Below are 21,877 nucleotides of genomic sequence, written 5' to 3'. Positions count from 1 at the left end.
CGTAATTAAGTGTTTAATTCGTTCACAGTAATATCTTTGTGTATATATAACATAATATCTCTATAAACTTTAGGAACTATAATATATTTTCACAACTTTATTTTTCCTGTTGTATTTTAATTTAATGATATAATTTAACTTAGGACATCCAGACAGACCACCAATTACAATCACAATTACCTGAAGAACTACATAGATAATCTTTTAACTACTGGATGTGATAAAAAATGTGGAAATAATTTCTTAATTTTTGAAAAGCAAGAAAAATATTTTATCAACAATTAATACTAGATAAAGTATCATAAACAAAATTACAGTTTAAAAAACTTGTAATCCTATTTCATTGATCCAATTTTGAAATAAAGGTCGAATATATCAGCTAGAACTATAATAGTTGATTGATGGAATATTACATTAGATGATCAATGTAAAAATATCTATTACATTCATATAATTAGACTTGAAAAGTTCTAAATCTATGATTACATTAGACATTACACGTTTTAATTGACACTTTTCAATATTAGGACATGAATGTAATTTTTTTCTCTTAAAATATTAAAATATAATAAAAAATAGCCAATATATAGTAACTATTTTTCTTTATATGTTACAGATTACAATGATAAGTATCTTTGAATATTATTTTGTTTAATCACATCATTGTTATGTTCATGTTACGTGCATTTTTAAACCATTTTTATAACAAACAGTATGATATAAAATAAGCGATATAATATAGCATCACAGGGCTGTAGGACGAAAATTAAGCTGTAGGGCATACGAACCCTACCTTATCGTACGCCCTTAGCTTAAAATTATAGAACAAATCAATTTTAACAACAAAATCAATTTTACTCAAAGCAGACAGACGAACGCTCAAGCGAAATAATACTATCGTCCGTTCTGCTTGCTACTTGTGACAAAAGCAAAAGTTACACCCGTTATTTATAATCAATCTATCCAGCTTTTACATACTAAAGATCGAAAATTGATAATTAAAGTATGACGAAATTGTCAATGTCGATTAGTGGTAGACAGAACAATGGAAAGATTACACAGGCGTTACAACATAAGGCTTTTTCTGGAAACTTTTGCCTAATGATCGGATAATAAGTTAATCCTCAAGTTTTTTATTATATTATGCAAAATAACAAAGGTTTGAACCATAAATGCTTTTCATTTTCTTTCCAATAATTTTCCTCTATTAAAAAACATATATAAATATATTGCACAATGAAAGATGATTAAAGATTCAACTAATCAGTTAAAAATCAACATCTATGTGTGGTATGGTTTGCAGAAGTGTTGTATCATAACAGTATCCTGAGTAAAAAAATATGAATATTCTCTAATAAAGTTAAATTATATACTATTATGTATACAATGACATTATACATAATCTGTGGTAGACATAACCACTGAACATGCAAGAAAATGTATAAAGAGTTCAGTGCCTTTTTTTTAGAAAATAAAATCAAATTATTTTTTCGTTTGGTCCTCATTTTTTTTTACTTTATTTTTTGTGTACTTTATGTCATATTCAGAGAGAATTAATTTACTGAATAATATTAAGACACGAGGACAATTTGCATGAATAGTAATGAAGAATGTTTATTGCAAATTAAATATAACGTCGTCATTAACCTATCACTGTGAACAAGAAAGGTCTAGGTTAACTTTACCTACCTTTTCGAACATCAGAAAGCATGTATATGTCATTACGATGTTTTCTTTCAAGTATAAAAACGTTCTTATACGAAAAATCGAATACATGTCTACAATATTAGGAGCTGGAATTGTAAGGACCGGCTCTTATTGCCGGCACACTATAGCAGGGAATATTGTCCGACAAATCGAAACTGAGCAGTATTTTTTTTATTTTTTTTTTATAATATAAGAGTAGCAGACGAGCATGCAGTCCACCTGATGGTAAGTGGCTACTGCCGCCCATGGACATCTGTAATCAACCCCAGATAGGATTAGATATTCCTACCTGAGGTCGGCCACAGATGCGCCGCTACCCCTGAGGACTAAGCTGGAACGCCTCGGAAAAGTCTGTCTCCCTTACCACACCCTTCAAACCGGAACACAGCAGCGCAGCAGCAGTATGAAGATAGAATAAAAATTTCGATGATGATTAACGACAATACAAAAACAGAGATAAGTTACCTTAGGCACGCCGTGCATCTTAATTTTAATTTTATTTCCATACTGTACAGTTATAATTCTATTCGTCGTCGTCTACAAAAACCCTTCCCGTGCAGGCAATGAGCGCGGGTCTTAAGAGTTCAATACTCAAAACATTAGTCGTAACCTAACCTTATACACGAATAACAGTAATTATACACTAATATACCTAATTATACAGCGATATATTATTTTAATTATACAGTGGCCTGTGCTCGTTGGGCTCGCTCCTGCTTGCCGAGTTGTACGTTATCCCTGAGGTGTGTTCGCAGGAGGGCTACATACTCGTCGCGGTGCTTCGTGAAGTGTTGCACGTGTGGCGAGCGGTCCCAGCACTGCCATGTGCACTGCGGATGTATAAGTGTATAATATTAGTTTTTTAATACTCTTTCAAAAAATATTTAAATCATGAGTTCTACCACCTTTGGTTTACGCTCGTCATACATGCTTATAAGACAGTAATTCCACCTCAATGCCCTTATTACCTTCACCTTTGGGAACAATACGTTATTATAATCATTATTCAACACTTGTCTCATCTTATACCCACCTTGACCTAGGAGTTCTACCATTTCTGGTAAATGCTCGTCCAACCTGTTTGACGTGACCTGATTCCACTTCAATACCAGTCTTATCTGAGGAGTTCCGTCAGCTCACCTTAATGCCCATCTTGACCCAGCTGTCGTAGACGCTGCGGTTGCTGCGCTCGGCGCCCACGGGGTCGCTGGCGGACAGCAGGAAGAGCGCGGGCGCGCGGCACAGGTTGGTGTGGAACAGCTGCGACGAGCGGATGTAGTGGGACGTCGCCGCGTCGTGGAACGTCTTCAGGTGATATCTGGAAATTACGTTAGTATGTTCAGAAACAAAAGTCAAAGTTAACTCATTACAATTTTTTAACATTATTGCCCTTATATTGCAAATTTATGGAGACGAAGCGGCAAAAGACCAGTAACTACAGAGTGAACCCCGATCATAAAACAAAATTATTGTTTTATTGATAGGGTAGTATTCTGGCTGTTAAGTCTATGAGAAATTGTTTTGTACTGGTTTAAACTGCTTAGGATCATAGGATGTCAGCGCATAGCTTTCCTGAAATAAAGCATTCGGTCAGATACCAGAGTTAGGACTTCAGTCAGATAGGAACAGTCCTAACAGTATAGGAACCATGTAATCTAAGACTGATTAAACAAAATAATAACTATTTCATAATATTGGAAAAAATATCATTTTATTTATTTATACATATAATTGTTAACAGAACTAAATAAAAGTTTGTAATATCACAATCAACAATAACATGACATGATATTTACTTGCAAAATACACCTCCTCGCATGATTCTTTCATGCAAGAAAATAAGGCTTAAAATCAGTTGACCTTGTAAACGCATATGCAATGTGCATACGCATTATTTAGATAAAATGTTATCGGTGAACGCGAGGAAACTTTTGTAGGTCAGATATTATTCAATATTTCTTATCGAATGAGTCGGATATCGTTGTGACGTCGTTAATGTATTAAAAGGATTATTGTATAAAACCCAGGCCACTGTGGCATTAATATTATCGCCGCTATTAAATTTAATGCAATTGAACCATAAGTCTGTTATAATCCACGTAAAACTGCTAGTTCGCTCTGAATATAGAAATGAATCGCGTCGCCATAGCAAATTGTATGACTACACCTGCTCGCAACAAGTTCTGAGCGGACTAGCAGTTTGGCGCGGACTGTAACCGAAAAAAACATAACTAATAAACTAGAGAATTATCAACAAAAAAAACAAACAACTCGACTGCTTAAAAATAGTCTATATCACTGTCACAATTTAGACGAAACAAACAACATCTCATATGTTAAAACTCGTCAAACCGTCTCACAGAATGAGACATAAATAACCTCGAAAAACATTACTGTCCCAACTGTTGTGTGGTAAAAAAGTTAAGCGTTTATTTAAAAACTTACTTAAAAATATATAAAGCTTAACCCTACAAGCAATTTACTAGTTAAACCTTTACCAACGTAAAATAAACATAAAGAAATAATCATATAAGAATTATATGAGTGCTAGGAAATTCTAATAAAAATAATTATACCCATAGAGGAAACATAAGAAACCATAATGTTGTTATTAACAATTTCTGTGGAAAGTAGCACGTACCTCATATTACTTAAAAAATTACATGGGTTTATTAAAGTGTTTGACTAACTGATTGAACTTAGAGACAACTTGTTTGCTTGTATGAAGTTAAAATTACTTAATATTTAGTTTACAACTTATGTACTTCAAATACGAAAATGCATATCACATTTATGTATTATTATTACTTTAAAACTATAAGCATCAAGTTCACTCTTTCTTACCCTTATAATATAAAGGGATAATTTAATGCCTACCTACTTGCACACTATCTGAATAGCATTCTGGCTTCCCCGATGTCGGAGGAAGCTAGGGTGCTATTTAGGTTAGCTGACTTAGGTTTAGCAAAAAAGTAATTTGGGTTCTTATCTAATTTTTTTATTATTATTTTATCTAAAATCATATTCAAATTTGGTTTATTCAAAATTGATTATTTTTTTTTCTTTTCGAACATTAACAAAATACCACCGCTTTGGATAGTGGTTCGTTATGGAGAGGAAATGGCGAAAGAAACTCCGTATGTGCGCAATTTAAAATCTTATAAAAGTATGTACTCGTTTTATACAGTGTTATGAGATGATTTGCATAATAATTTGTTTGTACGGGATGAGGTGTTCGCCCAGCGAAAAAATCACACTTTAAATTAAAAATAAATAATAATAAAATAAATAATACTTGCAAACAAGTGTACAAATAAGTATATTTTCTTAAAATGTCTTTAACTTTAAATTTACATACAGACACTTCAATTACATTAATTTATATAGAAAAGTTATATCAGGCGATCATTCTAAATAATTCGCAATGATGACAAACGACCGATACGGTCACGGTCAATGTTATCGCATGAAGGCCACACGTGCTTTGTTGCTATTTGCGAATTACCAATACAACTTTTGCTCCTACAGAGTGAATAACACTTCACTTTGTAAGAGGCATTACCGCCACGCCTATTTTTGCCAAATATCAGCAGTGTTAAGCGCTGCTGTGTTCTGGTTTGAAGGGTGTGGCAATGGAGACATACTTTTCCGAAGCGTTCCAGCTTAGTCCTCAGGGGTAGTGGCGCATTTGTGACCGACCTCAGGTAGGAATCGAATGCTATCTAGAGTTGATTACAGATGTCCATGGGCAGAGGGAGCCACTTACTATCAGGTGGACTGCATGCTCGTTTGTTACTCATATATTACAAACAAATGCGTCATTAATGTTAAATAGCTGCTATTCTATCAATAACGTAAGAAGTGACAGGTATAATCATTATGTTATTATAATAAGTTTAATAACTTAATAGTTATACCTTCTGGGTGGCAGGTACGAGATAATTTTGTAGCAATTAAAGTAATGATTTATTTTATGGTTATAAATTATGATGTTTTAAAACGTTGCGACCTTTGCTCTACATGTTCTTGTCACAAAGAGTGTAACAAGAATTTTATAAGAAAAGATAGAATTTTGATATTTGACTGTCTGTCTTTTTATCAGTAACATTGAAATATATAAACATTTATTAAAGTTATTTATTTTTCTCCACGGAAAATATTTATTTCTAAAAATCGTGCTCCTAAATGACGATGCGGATGATGATTATTGCTAAGAACACTCATCATCATCAACCCATTATTGTCCCACTGCTGGGCACGGGTCTCCTTTCAGAATGAGAAGGTTTAAGCCATAGTCCACCGCGCTGGCCAAGTGTGTATTGGTAGACTTCACATACCTTTTTAGATTTTTTTGATAAATCTCTCAGGTATGTAGGTTTCCTCACGATATTTTCCTTCACCGTTTAAGCCAGTAATAATTAATTTCTAATACGCACATAAGAGGTGGGGTTTGAACCTCGGATGCCTCGATCGAGAGGTCGAGTTTCTTAACCACTAGGCTATCACTGCTAAGAACACTCATACTTTTCATATAAAAAATATAAATCTTTTCAAATCCAAATAGGTTCATCCACTATAATGATAAACCTATGATGCCACAAACAAGTATAACATAAGTTTTTATCACCTCTTTTTCCATCGAGGCTTTCAAACAACAATTTAATTTTTAAATTACAGTTAATACTTAATAATTTCAACTCTATTTATCGTCATAGACATAAGATTACAACCGCGGACCAACGTCCAATATCCTCTAACTTGGGGTTCAAGGCCTCACGCGCTGGTGCCGACCAATTTGCCTTTTTATACGATTTTGTTACACTTTTTATTGTCGGATACTTTGATAAGTATAATAGAAAGATACTTCACTACGTCGAAATTGGATAAAGCCACAAAACGCTGTTTTGTCAGTTATATTTTGAATTCTCAACAAATAAAAAACATTATTAGGGAAAAATTACATACCTAATTAAGTAATGTAATTTATGTAATAAATAAATAAGTATGTCAAACATTTCAGGGACATTTTAGCACGGAGATGTGGCAAAACTTTATTTACGCAACAATTTAAATTCTCAAAACTGGTGAGTTTCTTGTTAGGAGAGATCTATCTATGTATTTTATTCATCTACGTTCAGATATCGGAGCTTCTCGTATATTAAGATTGTGTTATATTTATTAGTCATGCTACCGCGGAGTGTAACGACATAGTAACCGAATAGCATGCATGCATTGCATGCTCGGACAAGCGCGCCATAATTTATTATGAAATCGTACGACAGATATATTAATTTCTCTTCCTATTCTGATTTAATTGAATCAATGTGGCGGAATACGGTTTTTTTCAATTGTAAGGATCTAATTAGGGGTGGCCTGACAAGACGGGAGAAATAAAAAAGGGTTGCAGTCAATTATGAACATAATTATAGATTTATTAAGTGGGGAGTAGGAGAGAGGTCAAAGTAATGGTTTATTTGAAGTCGGCGAAAATACTTGTTATCTTATCCTATGATAAGGGTACTGAGGACCAGCTAAATGATGTTTGCTTACGGAAATAATAAATGTCTATTATATGAAAAATCGCTTGAGTGACCTCAACCACATTTTGGTATTTATGTGAACTATATTAGAAGTCCTGATATTACTATATGATATGATCTTCCTTAATTCACACTTCAAACCGAACAAAGCAGCTTCATAATGTTATTAGCCAGAAACAGGTGTTTAGCTATACAAAACCATAAACAGGCCTGTCTCCTAAAACAAATAAAATGTGACTCACTCCATATAAGCCCTGAGGGTCTTCTGCATGATCTTGTTCTTGGGGAACACAGCTGCTGGTACCCCGATCGTGATCTCCGTGATGTCGGCGGCAGAGTCCCACACCTGCGCCGCTATGCGGTCCAAGATCGGTTGGTACCTGAAATTTGGGATATTTGCTCCTATTATAAAAGAAATTGGGTTTGTCATCTGATAGTCATTGAAGCTAATAAATAGTTGATATTTAATAAGTAAAAATAAGCCTGTATGTATATTAGAAGTTATATTTCTTTATCGTATTTAGTAAAAACACACGATTCGGCACGTATCGCAACGTAATATAAACAAATTAACATGTAAATAAAAATACATGGTGTAAAAATTTTTCTCTCGATTTTTGTAAAAAATACTACTCTCATTACTATTTCCAAAAGCCCTAAAAATAGTACGACTTGATTAAAAAAAAATACCATTAGTACAGTAGCAGTACCTGTTTCTCTTATGTTAGTAAATTCTACTAACCTAATCGAACGAATCACACGCAGTACCTGTCTCACTTATGATAGTCAATTGTACTAACCTAACCTAACCCAACCGACAGATCCCGGGATAGTGTCGGTAGTACTCACCGGTCCCTGTCCTTCATGACGTGCGCGCAGACCTCGCCCCACAGGTAGCCGCCCACCGAGAACCCGTGCACAACCATCGGCTGATCATTTTCGTTCGCAGCCATCAACTTGATCAGATCGTCCGCCACTAACTACGAGAAATAAAGAAAAAAAATGACAAAAGGCTTGAAAACAAACTTTTTAAGTAGTCTTCTTAGAAAACCCGTTCATTTAATACTCATAACGAGGGTCATAGTAAATAAATCGCCCACCATCTTGGAGATCCACCGTATTGGAGTACCTCTTCTGTTACCGTCGATCATTTGTTCCTACCCATTTTAAGGCAGTAAAAGATCAAATTCAAATCTATTATATATATATGATATAGAATAACGTCACTAAGTTTATTATTCAAACCAAACGTATAAGCAAAAGTTCAGACCCTTTGAGTAAAGATCTAACCCCCTCATACTCGAATATGCGAGAGATCAATGAAAATGATTATTACGATTTAATAACGAGGTCAGTGGTAAAAGGGCAAAAAGTTTTTAATACGGCATAACTAATTTATGATATGACTCGCTTCCTACCTGTGAGACCTTCAGCGGCCACATGAGCTTTTTTGACATCAGAGGTAACTAATTTATGACATGACTTCCTACCTGTGAGCCCTTCAGCGGCCACATGAGCTGCCAGGGTGTGCAGGACACGGAGACGACGTCGAAGCCCTGCTCCAGGTAGAGATTAGCGTACTTCATCACGTGCTTCTGCCGCGCCAGCAGCCAGTTGATCATGATGCACGTCGGCCTGTTCAGCTGCTTGTCGAACCTGGGAATCACCATGGTTCTAAATATTGGAGATCCAAAAAGTTGCAGTCAAATCCTAGACACAAACTTTGATTTTTGAAAATTACCTACTGCATGATGTACACCTCATATGTAAGTGCCTCTGCCGTTAGGTTTAACTCCTGTGACATTTATAGTTAAAATGTTAAATATGTATTTAAAATTGATTCATATTGATTTTTTTCGAACATTAACAAAAACTACCGCTTTGGAAAGTGGTTCGTTATGGAGAGGAAGTGGCGAAAGAAACTCCGTATGTGCGCGATTAAAAGTATGTACTCGTTTTATACAATGTTATGAGAATTTATGAGATGAATTGCTTAATAGTTTGTTTGTACGGGATGATGTGTTCGCCCAGCGAAAAAATCCCACTTTAAATTAAAAATAAATAAATAAATTTATAGTTGATTATCTTGTGAGTGTTGTGAACTTGTGACAAACATAGTTTTATAGTTTGTCACTTTCTTATCTATGGGCATCAAAAAACAATTAACATCAAGTATAATGCCAGCATTTCATTTGGTACTTCAATCACATAGAAATTTTGAATTTTAGGCGTAAAAAAATGTGTATTACAAATCCGTTTGCGCGTTCATAAAAATTGAAATGGTGCAGTAGCAATCATAAAAGCATAATACACGTTTATTTCTGGGACAATGCAACTAATTAGTATCACCGGTACGGTCTCCGTACAGCCGACGGGAAGTCATGATTACAGAGATAACAGGCTAAAAGTACACGTAGATATGTACACATCTGACCACAAAAAAATGCAGATCCTAACTAATATTATAAATATGCGATTGTGAATTTATATATTTGTACCTTTCACGCCTTAACTACATGCGTCATTGTCATGAAATTTCGTATGCAGGTTTTATCATGGGTTCAGAAATTTTAATATTTTAATTTTTTTTTTATATAATGTAGAAGTAGCAGTCGAGCATGCAGTCCACCTGATGATAAATGGCTACTGCCGCCCATGGACAACCATGTAATCAACCCCAGATAGGATTAGATATCTGACGTCGGCCACTGAAGCGCCGCTACCCCTGAGGACTAAGCTGGAACGCCTCGGAAAGGTATGTCACCCTTACCACACCCTTTAAATCAAAACATAGCAGCGCTTAGCGTTGCTGTTATGAGGCAGAAATAGGTGTGGCGTGGCGGTGGTGCCGCGGAGTTGAACCATAAATGTTCTACCACCTTTAAATTATTATTTAAATTTTATGTTATTATTTTAATATCACTATTATTCCTATTTTTAGGGATAAATTTATCTTGAAGCAATGAACCGTTCCCGAGGGATAGATAAAAACCTCTGACTGCGTGCAAAGCCGCAGGTAAAAGCTAGTGTGACTATAAAATGATCGTAAACTCGTTTAATACGTAGGTATTGATTATTTTAATCACTAGCGCCCGATGCATGTGTGCGTGTCTAATTGTCTATGTATGCAGTCTGAAAGAGCTGACGCATCTACTGTGTTTAAACAACACGTCTTGTTTCTCTTCCTACTTGTTCTACTGATACAGTTTCTAACCAATACGATTTGTTTATAACCAATACGTTTTCAATAATTACGTATTATTGTATTGTCATCATTTCCATTATACTAATGTGTAGATAGATGTGTATGTGTTTGTTTGCAGTTCCAAAGTGCTGACACAACAATCGTCATACAAACAACAAGTCTTCCATTCTACTTATTTTATAGAGAACGCACTGTAGTGCGGCCAGCCAAATTCCGGTCTTATGATTTTTACTTTTCCTTCTATCTGTCTCTGTATTCATATGTTTTCGCCGAAGTAATGAAGAAAATGTAAGCAATTAATTGAACTTTCAATTCAACACACATAATATACAAAGGATACATAACCATCCTAAAAACAAAAAAGGCGTTTATTTAAAAAAAAAACTGTGCTAAGAATTTTGTTCATTTTAGATCTCAATGTCTCAATTTCCGTTGTAAGTTAAGATTCACAAATACTTAGTTCTGATTTTTTCTGCATATTTACGAATACATAGATGTTTCGAAAAGCGTATATTATATTTGAAAATTTCTTTAAATTATTAAAATAGATAGATTCTATTTATACCTAATCATTTATTACACGCACACATATTCTATTCATACGTAGTTTACTCACACAGCGAGAACACAATTGAGTGAAATGACCTATTAGTCCAACACATATTGATACTTGTAGGTAATTGGTCCTTCACTTGAATCTGGCGTAAAGGCCAAAGTTTGACCATTAGCAATTGAGATTATACTAATTAGGGCACATCCCTACACCTCAATATAGAATAATTAAAGTTCTGTTGACCCACATCTAATTGTCTCACAATACATTTAAATTAGACCTTAAAAGCATATAACACTATTTGTGTAACGATTATTTTGAAATACAATTACTCAAGCACATAAGTATGGACATTATAACACGCTTTTATTAGCTTGGGTTGTATGTACGTACCTACTCTGCTACATACATACATATGTATGTATGTATGTAACAGAATAACGGAATCTTTGAACCCGATTTCTATCCACTTTGAACGATCAGTTTAATTCAAAATTTTGAAAAAATATCGAAAACCGATGACAATACACGATTTTAATAATTTTGTACCATTGTTCATTATTAGTTAACATTTTTTGAGCTAAATGAGCTTGAAATTTTTAAATTTATTAGGATAAATACCGATATAATGTGTATGATTATGGATTTCACATGTAATGCGCTATTGTCAGTTAATATATAAGATTACTTTATCTAAAGATTAAGCTTTGCTTGGGGTAACATTATAGTATTTTATAAGTATATATTATCATTATAAAATTGACATAGTATACGAGCTTGCAATCCACCTGATGACGTGTAGTCGCTGCCACCCATGAACATCTATAACCAACTCTATACATATATAAGGCTGATTACAGATGTGTTGCCACTTCTGAAGACTAAGATGATCGCCTTATATGTATGTCAGCCGACATCAACACACTTCCATCTCCCATATTGGTTCTAACACCTTTTTTTATATGGAACGTCCAATATAAATATCTCGCATATCACACACCACATCCCTCTAAGAACACAGCACCACTTCACACTACTGTTATCACAAGACATAAACAGATGCAGCAGACTCCGGATTCGAATCACAATGGTTTTTACAAAGTTACTTACTTCATAGTCTTCGGATCGGTGGTGATCTTCACCTTGTCATTGGTGATGTACTGGATATTCTTAGTGATGTCCTGCGAGTGCGCGCCACGGTCACTGCAGACCATCGCCACGGGAGCGCACGACAACAACGGACGGAGTGACACCTGGTGGCAATCAATCACATATTATGTTCCACTGCTGAGCATGAGCTGATAGCTCTGAGTTCATCATGATCCCTTTACTGTACCACTGCTGGGCACGAGTCTCTTATCTGAATGAGAAGGACTAGGCCATAATCCACCGCTCGGTATTACTACTAAACAACTGAATTGTAACATATTACGTCATGAAGCTAATGCCAAATTGTAAAGGATATAACCCATATCTTCCTCTCCTCCCTGGGCCGTATTTATTTGGTTCGACAACGCCTGCTATCCAATGATAACAACAGGGTCAGATAGACAGCTTTACGTCCCTGGGAAGCACAAAAGCGCATATAAAAGCACCAGCGGCCACCCATCGAACTCCAAACTCCAAACCGAATGAAACTACTATCGTAGTAAATCGTATATCTTAGTAATTCCAGCGCTATATGAAATCGATTATCATTTTCAACATAATGATCAATTACAAACTCTCCACATATATACTCCGTATAGAAATTAGTATAATAATTTTCAGTATTATAGTCTGTATGGAAGATCGAGGCTTTAATTGTAACGTCATTGGTGGTGAAAAAGACCTTTTAATATTTGTATATTTATCTAATTTCAACCGTTAATTTTATGAATAATAAAGTGACGAAATAATTACAACATTAAGTATTTATTTAATGAACATTTTAAATATAAATACATTTATTATTCTTTATATAAAGACCTATTGTTCCTGTGTTTAGAATTTTGCAATATAAAATATTTAGTCACATAAATATGCACATTTGATTTTATATTTATTTAAATAATGCCTAGATTAAAGATTCTAGATAACTGATAAAGTTTAATAACTGATAAAGTTTAGGTCAAAGTTCTCCACCCTTACCAAATTATCTCTATGCTTAGAAGAATTTTCACAACTTTTAGAACATTATGCCGATGTTGAAAAACCTTGCATATTCGAATATCATATGCACGATTGCATATTTTTCATGGTACTTTCTAGTATCGTTCAGACAAATTATTTATGCATAGGGCTTGCAAATCCAGTCTAGGATAGTAGTTCTACGACTCGCAAGGTTGAAAAAGATACCACTGAGTTATCAATGCTAATAATTATAATATCAAAAAAATATTTTCTAAAAATGACGCCCACGGGTATAAATAAGCTAGTGAAGTAATAATTATAAGATAATAACAAGCTATTGTGTATTTATTTAATATAATTAACGTTATTATTATAGTAAATGATTTTTACTATTCATTCCATCCAGCTATTTTTCTCAAAAAAAATGGCAAGTGCTAGGATTCGCGCAATTGCTGTCACACTTAACTTATGTTGTGAATTACCAAAACAATAAAATCTTATACAATTTCAAATGTTATATAAAAATGACAAAAATACAGAACTAGCCGTATCGGTGATGCTGCAATCAATCCACAAAGTTTTACCACCTTTTTAACCTGTCTATCTCGAGATTGTACTCGGGCAAACATGAACCAACTTACACTCCTACAAAAAAGCCTCCCAAATTCATCGTTTTAATAGGAATCTGGTAGTATTTGTAATATAAATTGTAACTATAAATATAGACTTAAGCTTGACTCATACAGACTTATCAGTTTCAGGTAAAGTGCAAAGTCCAAACTATTGGTATATTGATAACAGACCACCGTCAAAACAACGATACGAATAAAGATATCACAAATATTAAACTGGCTAAGTTGGTGTTGAACTCGCAGACGAAGGGTTCCGTACCGCAAAAACATATTTTTTAAGGTTTCGTATTTTTATCACATTAAATAAATTTAAAATGTCTCTATTTACCGATTACCTATGGTTTAAAAGATTAAGTGTAAAACGCCAAAAATACCGGTTTCCTGTCATACATATATACATAGATACAGTGTAAACTCTTTATAACGAATTTCAAGGGACCGAGCATATTTATTCGTTATAGAGAGTTTTCGTTATAGGGAGGGAGGAGAAAAAATCAACCCAAAACCAATTGCAATAATTTCTGTCACACTTTTTCGATTCTTTAATGCTTACTGGCCATCTTGACAATTTCAAAGTTGATTTACAACTGATAATACGCGATAGGTGACCATGGTATGTATAGTAACTTAGACAGACAAATTCCTGCAGACAATGAAATCTAAGAATAATGGCACACGTGTTAAGGCAAATAACAAGAACAAAAGCGAAACGGCCGTTTATGAACCCCGTAATCTTTCTTAAAACTTTCGGCACCTCAAAAGGTTAGTTTTTTTAGCTGCTTATAAAACAATTCCAGTGTAAAAATATTGTTCTCGTCTAACTATGAACGTATTTCTTCGTGATAGAGAGTGACTGTTGCGTTATAAAGAGTGAATCAATGTATGGGTTTTAATGTAAACCAACCAATTGAACTTATTTCTACGTTATAGAGAGTTTTTCGTTATAGAGAATGACGTTATAAAGAGTTTACACTGTATATGGATCCGCTTTTATTTTATTTTTAGTATGAACTGTTACAACAATCATAGTTATGCACATTTTTTAAATACCAATCATATCGATTTTTAAATAAATCACAGCTTTAAAAGTAGGTAACACGTGCCGCGTTATCAATAATAGATAAAATAGAAACAAGATAAACTATAAACACTGAATCTATTTCTAAATCAAAGTGGCATTTCACGTTATATCAGCCCGGTTCTGAGAGTCAGAAAGTTAATTTCGAAATAAACGCTCTATGATTTTTGGAATCTGCTTGGTAGCTGCCTGGGGTAAACTGTGGATAAACTCGTAAATCCCATTCCCGCACCTATAAGTGTAAGGAGAGCAGATTTATAATACCCTGGCGCCCTAGAACGTTAGAAATAATTATGGATTGTAGGTTTTTAAGGGAGCAAAATTCAAAATCTGGGTTTTGACCGTTGAAATCTTGGCTATAATACTGAGTCAGAAAAGGTGTAGAATTTTGTACAATTTAAAAATGTTGTGTTAAATGAACACAGCAGTTACACACCACTGTTATGAGGAAAAAAAACATGAACGATAAAGATGCTTCTGATTGTATTTTATGCCCTATACGTTGTATTATTTTCTGTCCCATCGTATGGTATATGAACTTGTTTTAATTACAGCAAGCCTGTTTCACCTTCTATTACAATCCAACCAGTATCTTCAACAAGTTCAAGGTTCAGTGTCAACCGATTACCTACTACCTAGCAAATGAATCAAACAAAACAATCGATCCTTTATTTGCAATGTACACAGCGTTTTCGATGCACTTCCTAATGGCTGAAACGCAGTTTGCGACGCAAATAAGCGTAGTACAGTTCTATAGGCAATTCAACCTTGTATACATGGTTTAGGTTAAACGCTACGTTTGTATTTAGGTACTGATTAGAAGTAATAAGGCGTCTAAATGACTTGCTTGCTTGGAAATTTCAATTACAAAGAAGTCTCTTCAAAAAAGTTATCTAAGGTATGTCTCCAATCCGCCTGCCTAAAGTGGCGGGCTTTTCCCAAAACCCTTCTCATTCTGAGAGGATACCCAGACCCAGACATAGGAGACACATTGGCTCAAATATGTGTGTAGAGGGGACAGTGGTGATGTCCAATCTGTTTTGCCATTACCCACATGGCACGGGTCTCTTCACACGAGTGCAAAAGATCTGAAATATACTTCTAAACAGCTTGACGGATTATAAGGTGTCGTTTTATTCGTCTAATTGAAGATGTTACATTTTTAAACATGTATGTAATATTTTTAAGCAGTCGGGTTTTTAGTTTTTTTTTTTATTATTTATTTATAAGTCGCTAAATAACCCAACGAGCTACGTATACCTTAGTCGAGCAACATTGTTGATGTAGCCATCCTACACAATGTAAACTCATATCGCAAAATGCATAGCAAAGAGCACGAGTTTACAACGTGCGTGGTTTCGTTAGACTCATAATAGTCGAGTCTGTGGATAGCCGTGACATTGGACCTTGGGATTGGAATGAACATATTTAGATATTAGATATATCAATATAATAGAACGTTGCGACTATTACATTGTCGTCAACTCATTACTGGCCCACTGCCGTCAACCTAACTAAACCTCACTAGGCAATGATGGACATTTTAATTTAGAAAAGTAAAACAGAAATCTTAGCATATTGTGTAAGCGAATATTTGCTTTCTGGAGCCCCGCTTACAGCGGGGGCTCTGGGCACGTGCTCCCTGCCTGTGCCCTTAAGGACGGCATAGGACATAGTTCACCAAGCAAGCCAATATGAGTTCGACTCGCACTTGGCCAATTATTTATGCCTCTCATTTTATCTATGTCGGATAAACATATTCATTACATATTGTAAGACACTGAACTACAGACTTTAGTACATTTCTCCGTTGCAGTAACATTTAATTACGTCGTCTTGACTGAAACACATAAATACGACCTTAACCTACACATTGGTCTTATCGATACACAACATATGTAGAGTATGTAGTGTTACGGAAATTTCCATTGCGAACCGACCACGTGAGCTTGCAACTACAACTACCCGTGCATCTTTGTGTGGGAGTGCATGTGTGTGTGTAGATGTGTTGATGGCGCGTGGCGTGGTGCTTATTGCCAACCGCTATTTATATAGGCGTATGTATGCATGGCGCCGTTGTTACCGGCATTATGTAAAGATTTCCGGGTTCATTCCCCGGTCAAGCGTACAATAAAGATTAAGATTTCTGGTATGGGTTTGGGCCCTGTTGCGTGGGTGTTGTTGTGCTCCTTGTGTGTCGACAATATCGATGAGATATAGAAGACACTAGGTTCGATTCGACTTCTAAAGAAACAGATATAATTAAGATATTTTGGGGTTTGAGAACTGCCTGTGTCCATGACCCACGAGACGGAAATTTAGTATGGATCTATGAGAGAAAGCGTCAGCGTGATGCGTTATTATGTAAAACATTAGGTCAAGATGGTTTCACTTATTATGATGTAAAGGTATTCATTTTACGACAACATAGGTATTTTTTGTAAATGAACTTTTCCAACAACACTAAGTAGTTTTTTAGTATGAATTCAATTGAATACAAATAAAATTTAGTTGTGTAGCATAGGTCTAAGGTAGGTCTTGTGGCCTCGGAGGAGGAGTCGCCTCGGGCGTACGTAAAGGCCCCCGACGCTGTGTCCCTGTAGTTTCGGGACCAGAATAGGACTATGGTAACCCCTGCCTGTCGTAAGAGGCGCCTAAAAGAGGGCTCGAACGGCCCAGCCAGCGGCCCCAGAAAGGACGGCTGTATGTGTGGTCGCATACCGTCGTACGCACCAGACGGTGTGGCGAGCGCCAAGCTCACCAGGGCGGAGCCCAACGGGGCAATGCGCTAAGACTCCGGTTGCGTTCCTTTGGAGATCCCAGAGCCCTCTACGCAGCGCCGAGGACGGCCACCTCCATCACTCCCAAGGCACCGGGTACCTTTTGAAGGTTTCCCCCTCGTAAACAAAAAGAAAAGGTAGGTCTTGTGGCGGACCAAGGTCGTCGGTGGCCCGAGGCGAAAAGTTGAATGGAGGCCCCCAATCATTAATTTGTTTAGTTGATTTCATTTTTACAAAATTACAAATTCTATAATGATATAATACGAGTATATTATTATGTGTATAAATTAATTTCCGTTAAAATATACGTGATTTTCGTTCAGTTTAATAGAAAGTAACCATAAAAAAGGTCAATAAAAAATACCGACTTTTTGTCACTAGAAAAAGTAAAAAATAATTCAAATAAATGTTTGTTAAGTATATAGTTAAGAAGTCGGCGCTCAATATATTTCGTTGACGATAACGACGTAAACAGCTTGTGTGCATATAAATATATCCTTTATTACTGTTTTTATGTTCTCTACACAAAAATGGCCCGATAAGGATCGTTTTCGAACTCCGCAAGCAATAGCAATAAGACTGCCTTTTGTACCTTGTTTGTCACAATACACAATACTCTGTATTCATCTTCTTTAGTGTATAAATTATGCGTTATGTATTATGAATAAACTGAATCCTCTAAAGAAGAGGTTCTTAAACTTGCTTCTTTACCGTCTGTTGCGTCCCATGGACTTATAAATAAATTATTTTGTAAGGCTCCCTTAAGATTTTCCTATATGTATAATCTGTTTCAGAAATTGGTTGATGACTTCAGGGCGAAATGGTTCTTGTATTTCGGGGCATCGTAAAGCTGAGAATACTGGCATAATCGCCCCCTAAAACTGACGCGCAAAGGGTCCCGGGTTCGCTCCCCGACCAGACAGATATCTAAATGATGAATTTAGATTTCTGAGTCTGGGTGTTTGTGTATTTGTCTGTGTCCATGGCACCCACGACACAGGGCATCCTTGTGTGGGGCCGTGAGTGTAGAAAGCGTTTAGCGTTTAACTTGCCCGAACTCACACTTTGAAAATCACTGGTCTTTAGGATAGGGAAGGTGTCTTCATAATTTATCGTATTTCAATTCATATTCATATTTCTAGGTACACTTATACAAATACTGCTTGTGGATTAGTGTAAATATTCATGCATACATAACAACAGAACAGCTGATGTATATTTTAGAACGCAATCATATTTATAATGTTGGCAACATGAATAATTTGCAACTGTGTATAGGTAGATAATGTATGCCAGCTATTATATAGCTGTAGTATATTGGCAACAGTTTTCTAATACAGTTTTAGAATTTAATATCATACGACAATATGGTCTTGAGCACTGCAGTACACATTTTCTAACTAGAATGTATTTTATAGTTATTTTCTTAATAGTATACATCATCACAATACATCTATTAACTATGAAAACAAATATTTATCTATAGAAAAACCAGTTCAGTACGTTTTTCTAATGTTTGTCCAAAAAAACTACATACTTTTTTGTTTAATGAATTTTTGTGTATCTATAAAAAAAGATTAAATTTCAACAGTAATCATTAAAACTGCCTATTAAAATATTTAAACATGTTATATTATTTTACAGGGAGATGGTAAATTATTTTTTTAGTAAAAAAGATTGTCAATTGCTGTATTGTTAAGGGCCACAAATGCCATACAGGATAATAAACATTAATTAAACGGCATTCAGTACAACAAGCAGTTATAAGTTAGTATGCATAACATAGCATCTAATAATCTATTATTCATATTCTATTAACTGTATAAAATTTGCATAAAAACTGTACATATTTAAATTAAGAAAAAGTTATATTTAATTGAGATCTCTGTACTTTATATATAGCACTTACATGTTTACTTGTACAACTAAAACTAAACTAAACTAAAACTTACAACTAAAAAATATACTACAAAATGTATAGTACAGTTAGTACCATAGACTTAGAATTTTTTCGCTACGCTAGTGCAGTATCAATGTACAGTGCATTCTAATCTTTGAACTTTCTGAATCAATTTGACGAGTTTTGATCTGCGATGAGTAATAATTGATTCAGTTCGATTATTATTTAATAGCATTAGTCACTCGAAAAATTCTCATCTTTTAGATGTCATAGCATTTCTGTATGTATATGTACTCACCTTCCCATTATTCCTCAATCCGACCTTTCCGTTATGAACAGCCAGTGACACTACTGTCCTGAACAGCCCCATTACTGTAGTTTATCTGGAACAAGATTCCAAGTACAAATGTTAATTTATTATTGTTAAAAATACTTATGATAGTAGTAATATTTGATTTTAACTAGTTCTTACAACCAATAACTGTTTATAAAAGTAGAAAAACAACTAAGTAGATATGTATTGCGAGATATTCCTGTTTAGTCATTGATGTCATTACCTATCTCATTGTGTTTATTATTGACACAGGAGTATGGTGGTTGGCTACTAATAGCTATTCAGGCTGGTAAGCATATTTTATCTGTTGGTTGTAATCATTGGACAGTAGTTAATAAACCTTATGGAAGGTTTGGAAACATGAAGCACCTTGCTACAGCCATGCCAAGTACCTACTACGTGGAAGGCATAGATAGGGTTACAAATAAGGTATTTTTTTCCATAATAATTATTGAAATTTGTCAAAAATGACATTTAGACATAATAAAGTTTATAATTTGTAGATTTAACATATTTTTAGAGCAAAATCTGTCAAATAGATTGTGTGCAAAATGTTATCACCATACACCTTGTTCAGTCCAAATATTTGCATTTTCGAGATAAGTCACCCCAAAAAATATTAAAGCACTGACCTTTTTTTTTAAGAAATACAAAAATAAAGTTAACAAATACATGTATATAATAATTCGTTTTAAAATTCACGTACTCTATTTATTAAGGAGATAAAAAAATAAAGTATGTATATCTTAAGAAATTATGTTTAATTTTCTTATGCAGCATGACCTACGACAATCTGATTATAAGTGATCACTACCAGAGAAGCAGTGTCTGACACTGATGCCTTGCCATCATGGTATACATTGGTTAAGCCCTCACCACATCTTTTAAACTACAACAGCAGCACAAATCACTAAAAATAAATCAGAAACTATTACTACATTTTTCAAATTCAAAGTAGAACAGCAGCACAAGCACAGCACTGCTAAGCATAAAGCAGTAATTGCTAAGGCCACTGCCTTAGCTATTAGTTGTTTCACTACTGGGTTCATCTGTCACCTTGAAAATGTACCATGTTTAATGATAACAATCACAGATGCAACATTTTGTATAGAAAAGACAATTACATAGATATTTTCTATTTAAAATGTATTATTTATTTACTGATATGCATTTAATTTAATACCAAAACACTCAGATAAACTATGGTTTGGCCTTGCTGCAACCCACTCTTAATAAAATCCAATTACTACACAAATTCAAATAAATTATAATTATAGTGTCAGTTTGTTTGTAAGGAATTCTAATATTCTAAACCCTTGTCTTTTTTTTAAATATCTGGGGTTTTAAATAAAATAATAGTAGCCACGCAAGCAAGTTGTATCTCATCTCAGCATTTATAAAATAAAATTACATCTGAATAATATAACGACAAGTAGAAATGATAGACCAAAGTCCAAACCACCAGATGATTAAATTACAACTTCACAGGAACTGAATTCTCTCACGTTTAAAAAAGGAACTTGGTAAACATAAAAATATGACTTTTCAAATTTAGAACAAAATATTACTTACATTTTTAAAATAGGCACTTAACACGGTTAAGATACGCCACAATCCTCTTAAGAAGTGGGTATGTAATGTGAAAAGCAATGTTAATCGTAGAATGGAATTCACTTCAATCTAACTTCATCTTCACATGAAGAGTTTATAAATTAACTACTCGGGTAATCGGCACTGATGTATCAGTTACGAGAACTGTTATACCAATATAAATTATACTTTATTGAAACAGCACGTCACTATCCCATAAACTTTATTTTATGAATTATTTGTAGGTTTTCAATAAACGGCAATGAAGAACTTATTAAAAGTAATATAAACAAGCAACAGCCGAAACGTTCTGAGAAGAAAACTCGAAAGTGGAGACTTGATAATACCTATCGGCTATCAGTTTTAACGCATGCACGCTAGTGACGCAACCTACGCAAGTACATCACTGACCGACTAATGAATGAAGCCGATTGAAGATTTGAACT

At 34.6% G+C, this 21,877-nt stretch overlaps 1 protein-coding gene across 1 annotated transcript; it reads right to left on the bottom strand.

Moving 5' to 3' along the window:
• Nucleotides 1–2,112: 2,112 nt before the first annotated feature.
• LOC140754466 (uncharacterized) lies at nucleotides 2,113–21,779 on the bottom strand. The gene is made up of 8 exons (XM_073089484.1): nucleotides 21,414–21,779; nucleotides 19,806–19,890; nucleotides 12,116–12,258; nucleotides 8,738–8,903; nucleotides 8,097–8,227; nucleotides 7,490–7,627; nucleotides 2,848–3,025; nucleotides 2,113–2,537 (listed from the first exon to the last, which is right to left on the bottom strand). Exons 2-8 carry the CDS (start codon nucleotides 19,875–19,877, stop codon nucleotides 2,388–2,390), a joined length of 978 nt encoding a protein of 325 aa, XP_072945585.1. The 5' UTR covers nucleotides 19,878–19,890; nucleotides 21,414–21,779; the 3' UTR covers nucleotides 2,113–2,387.
• Nucleotides 21,780–21,877: the final 98 nt, after the last annotated feature.

This window comes from Epargyreus clarus, unplaced genomic scaffold (assembly GCF_041222505.1).
Source record: "Epargyreus clarus isolate Ecla_fem2 unplaced genomic scaffold, WU_Ecla_fem_2.2 ptg000029l, whole genome shotgun sequence".
Taxonomy (NCBI): Eukaryota; Metazoa; Arthropoda; class Insecta; order Lepidoptera; family Hesperiidae; genus Epargyreus; species Epargyreus clarus.
The sequence above is the reverse complement of the archived record's forward strand: the minus strand, read 5'-3'. Positions and strand labels throughout refer to the sequence as shown.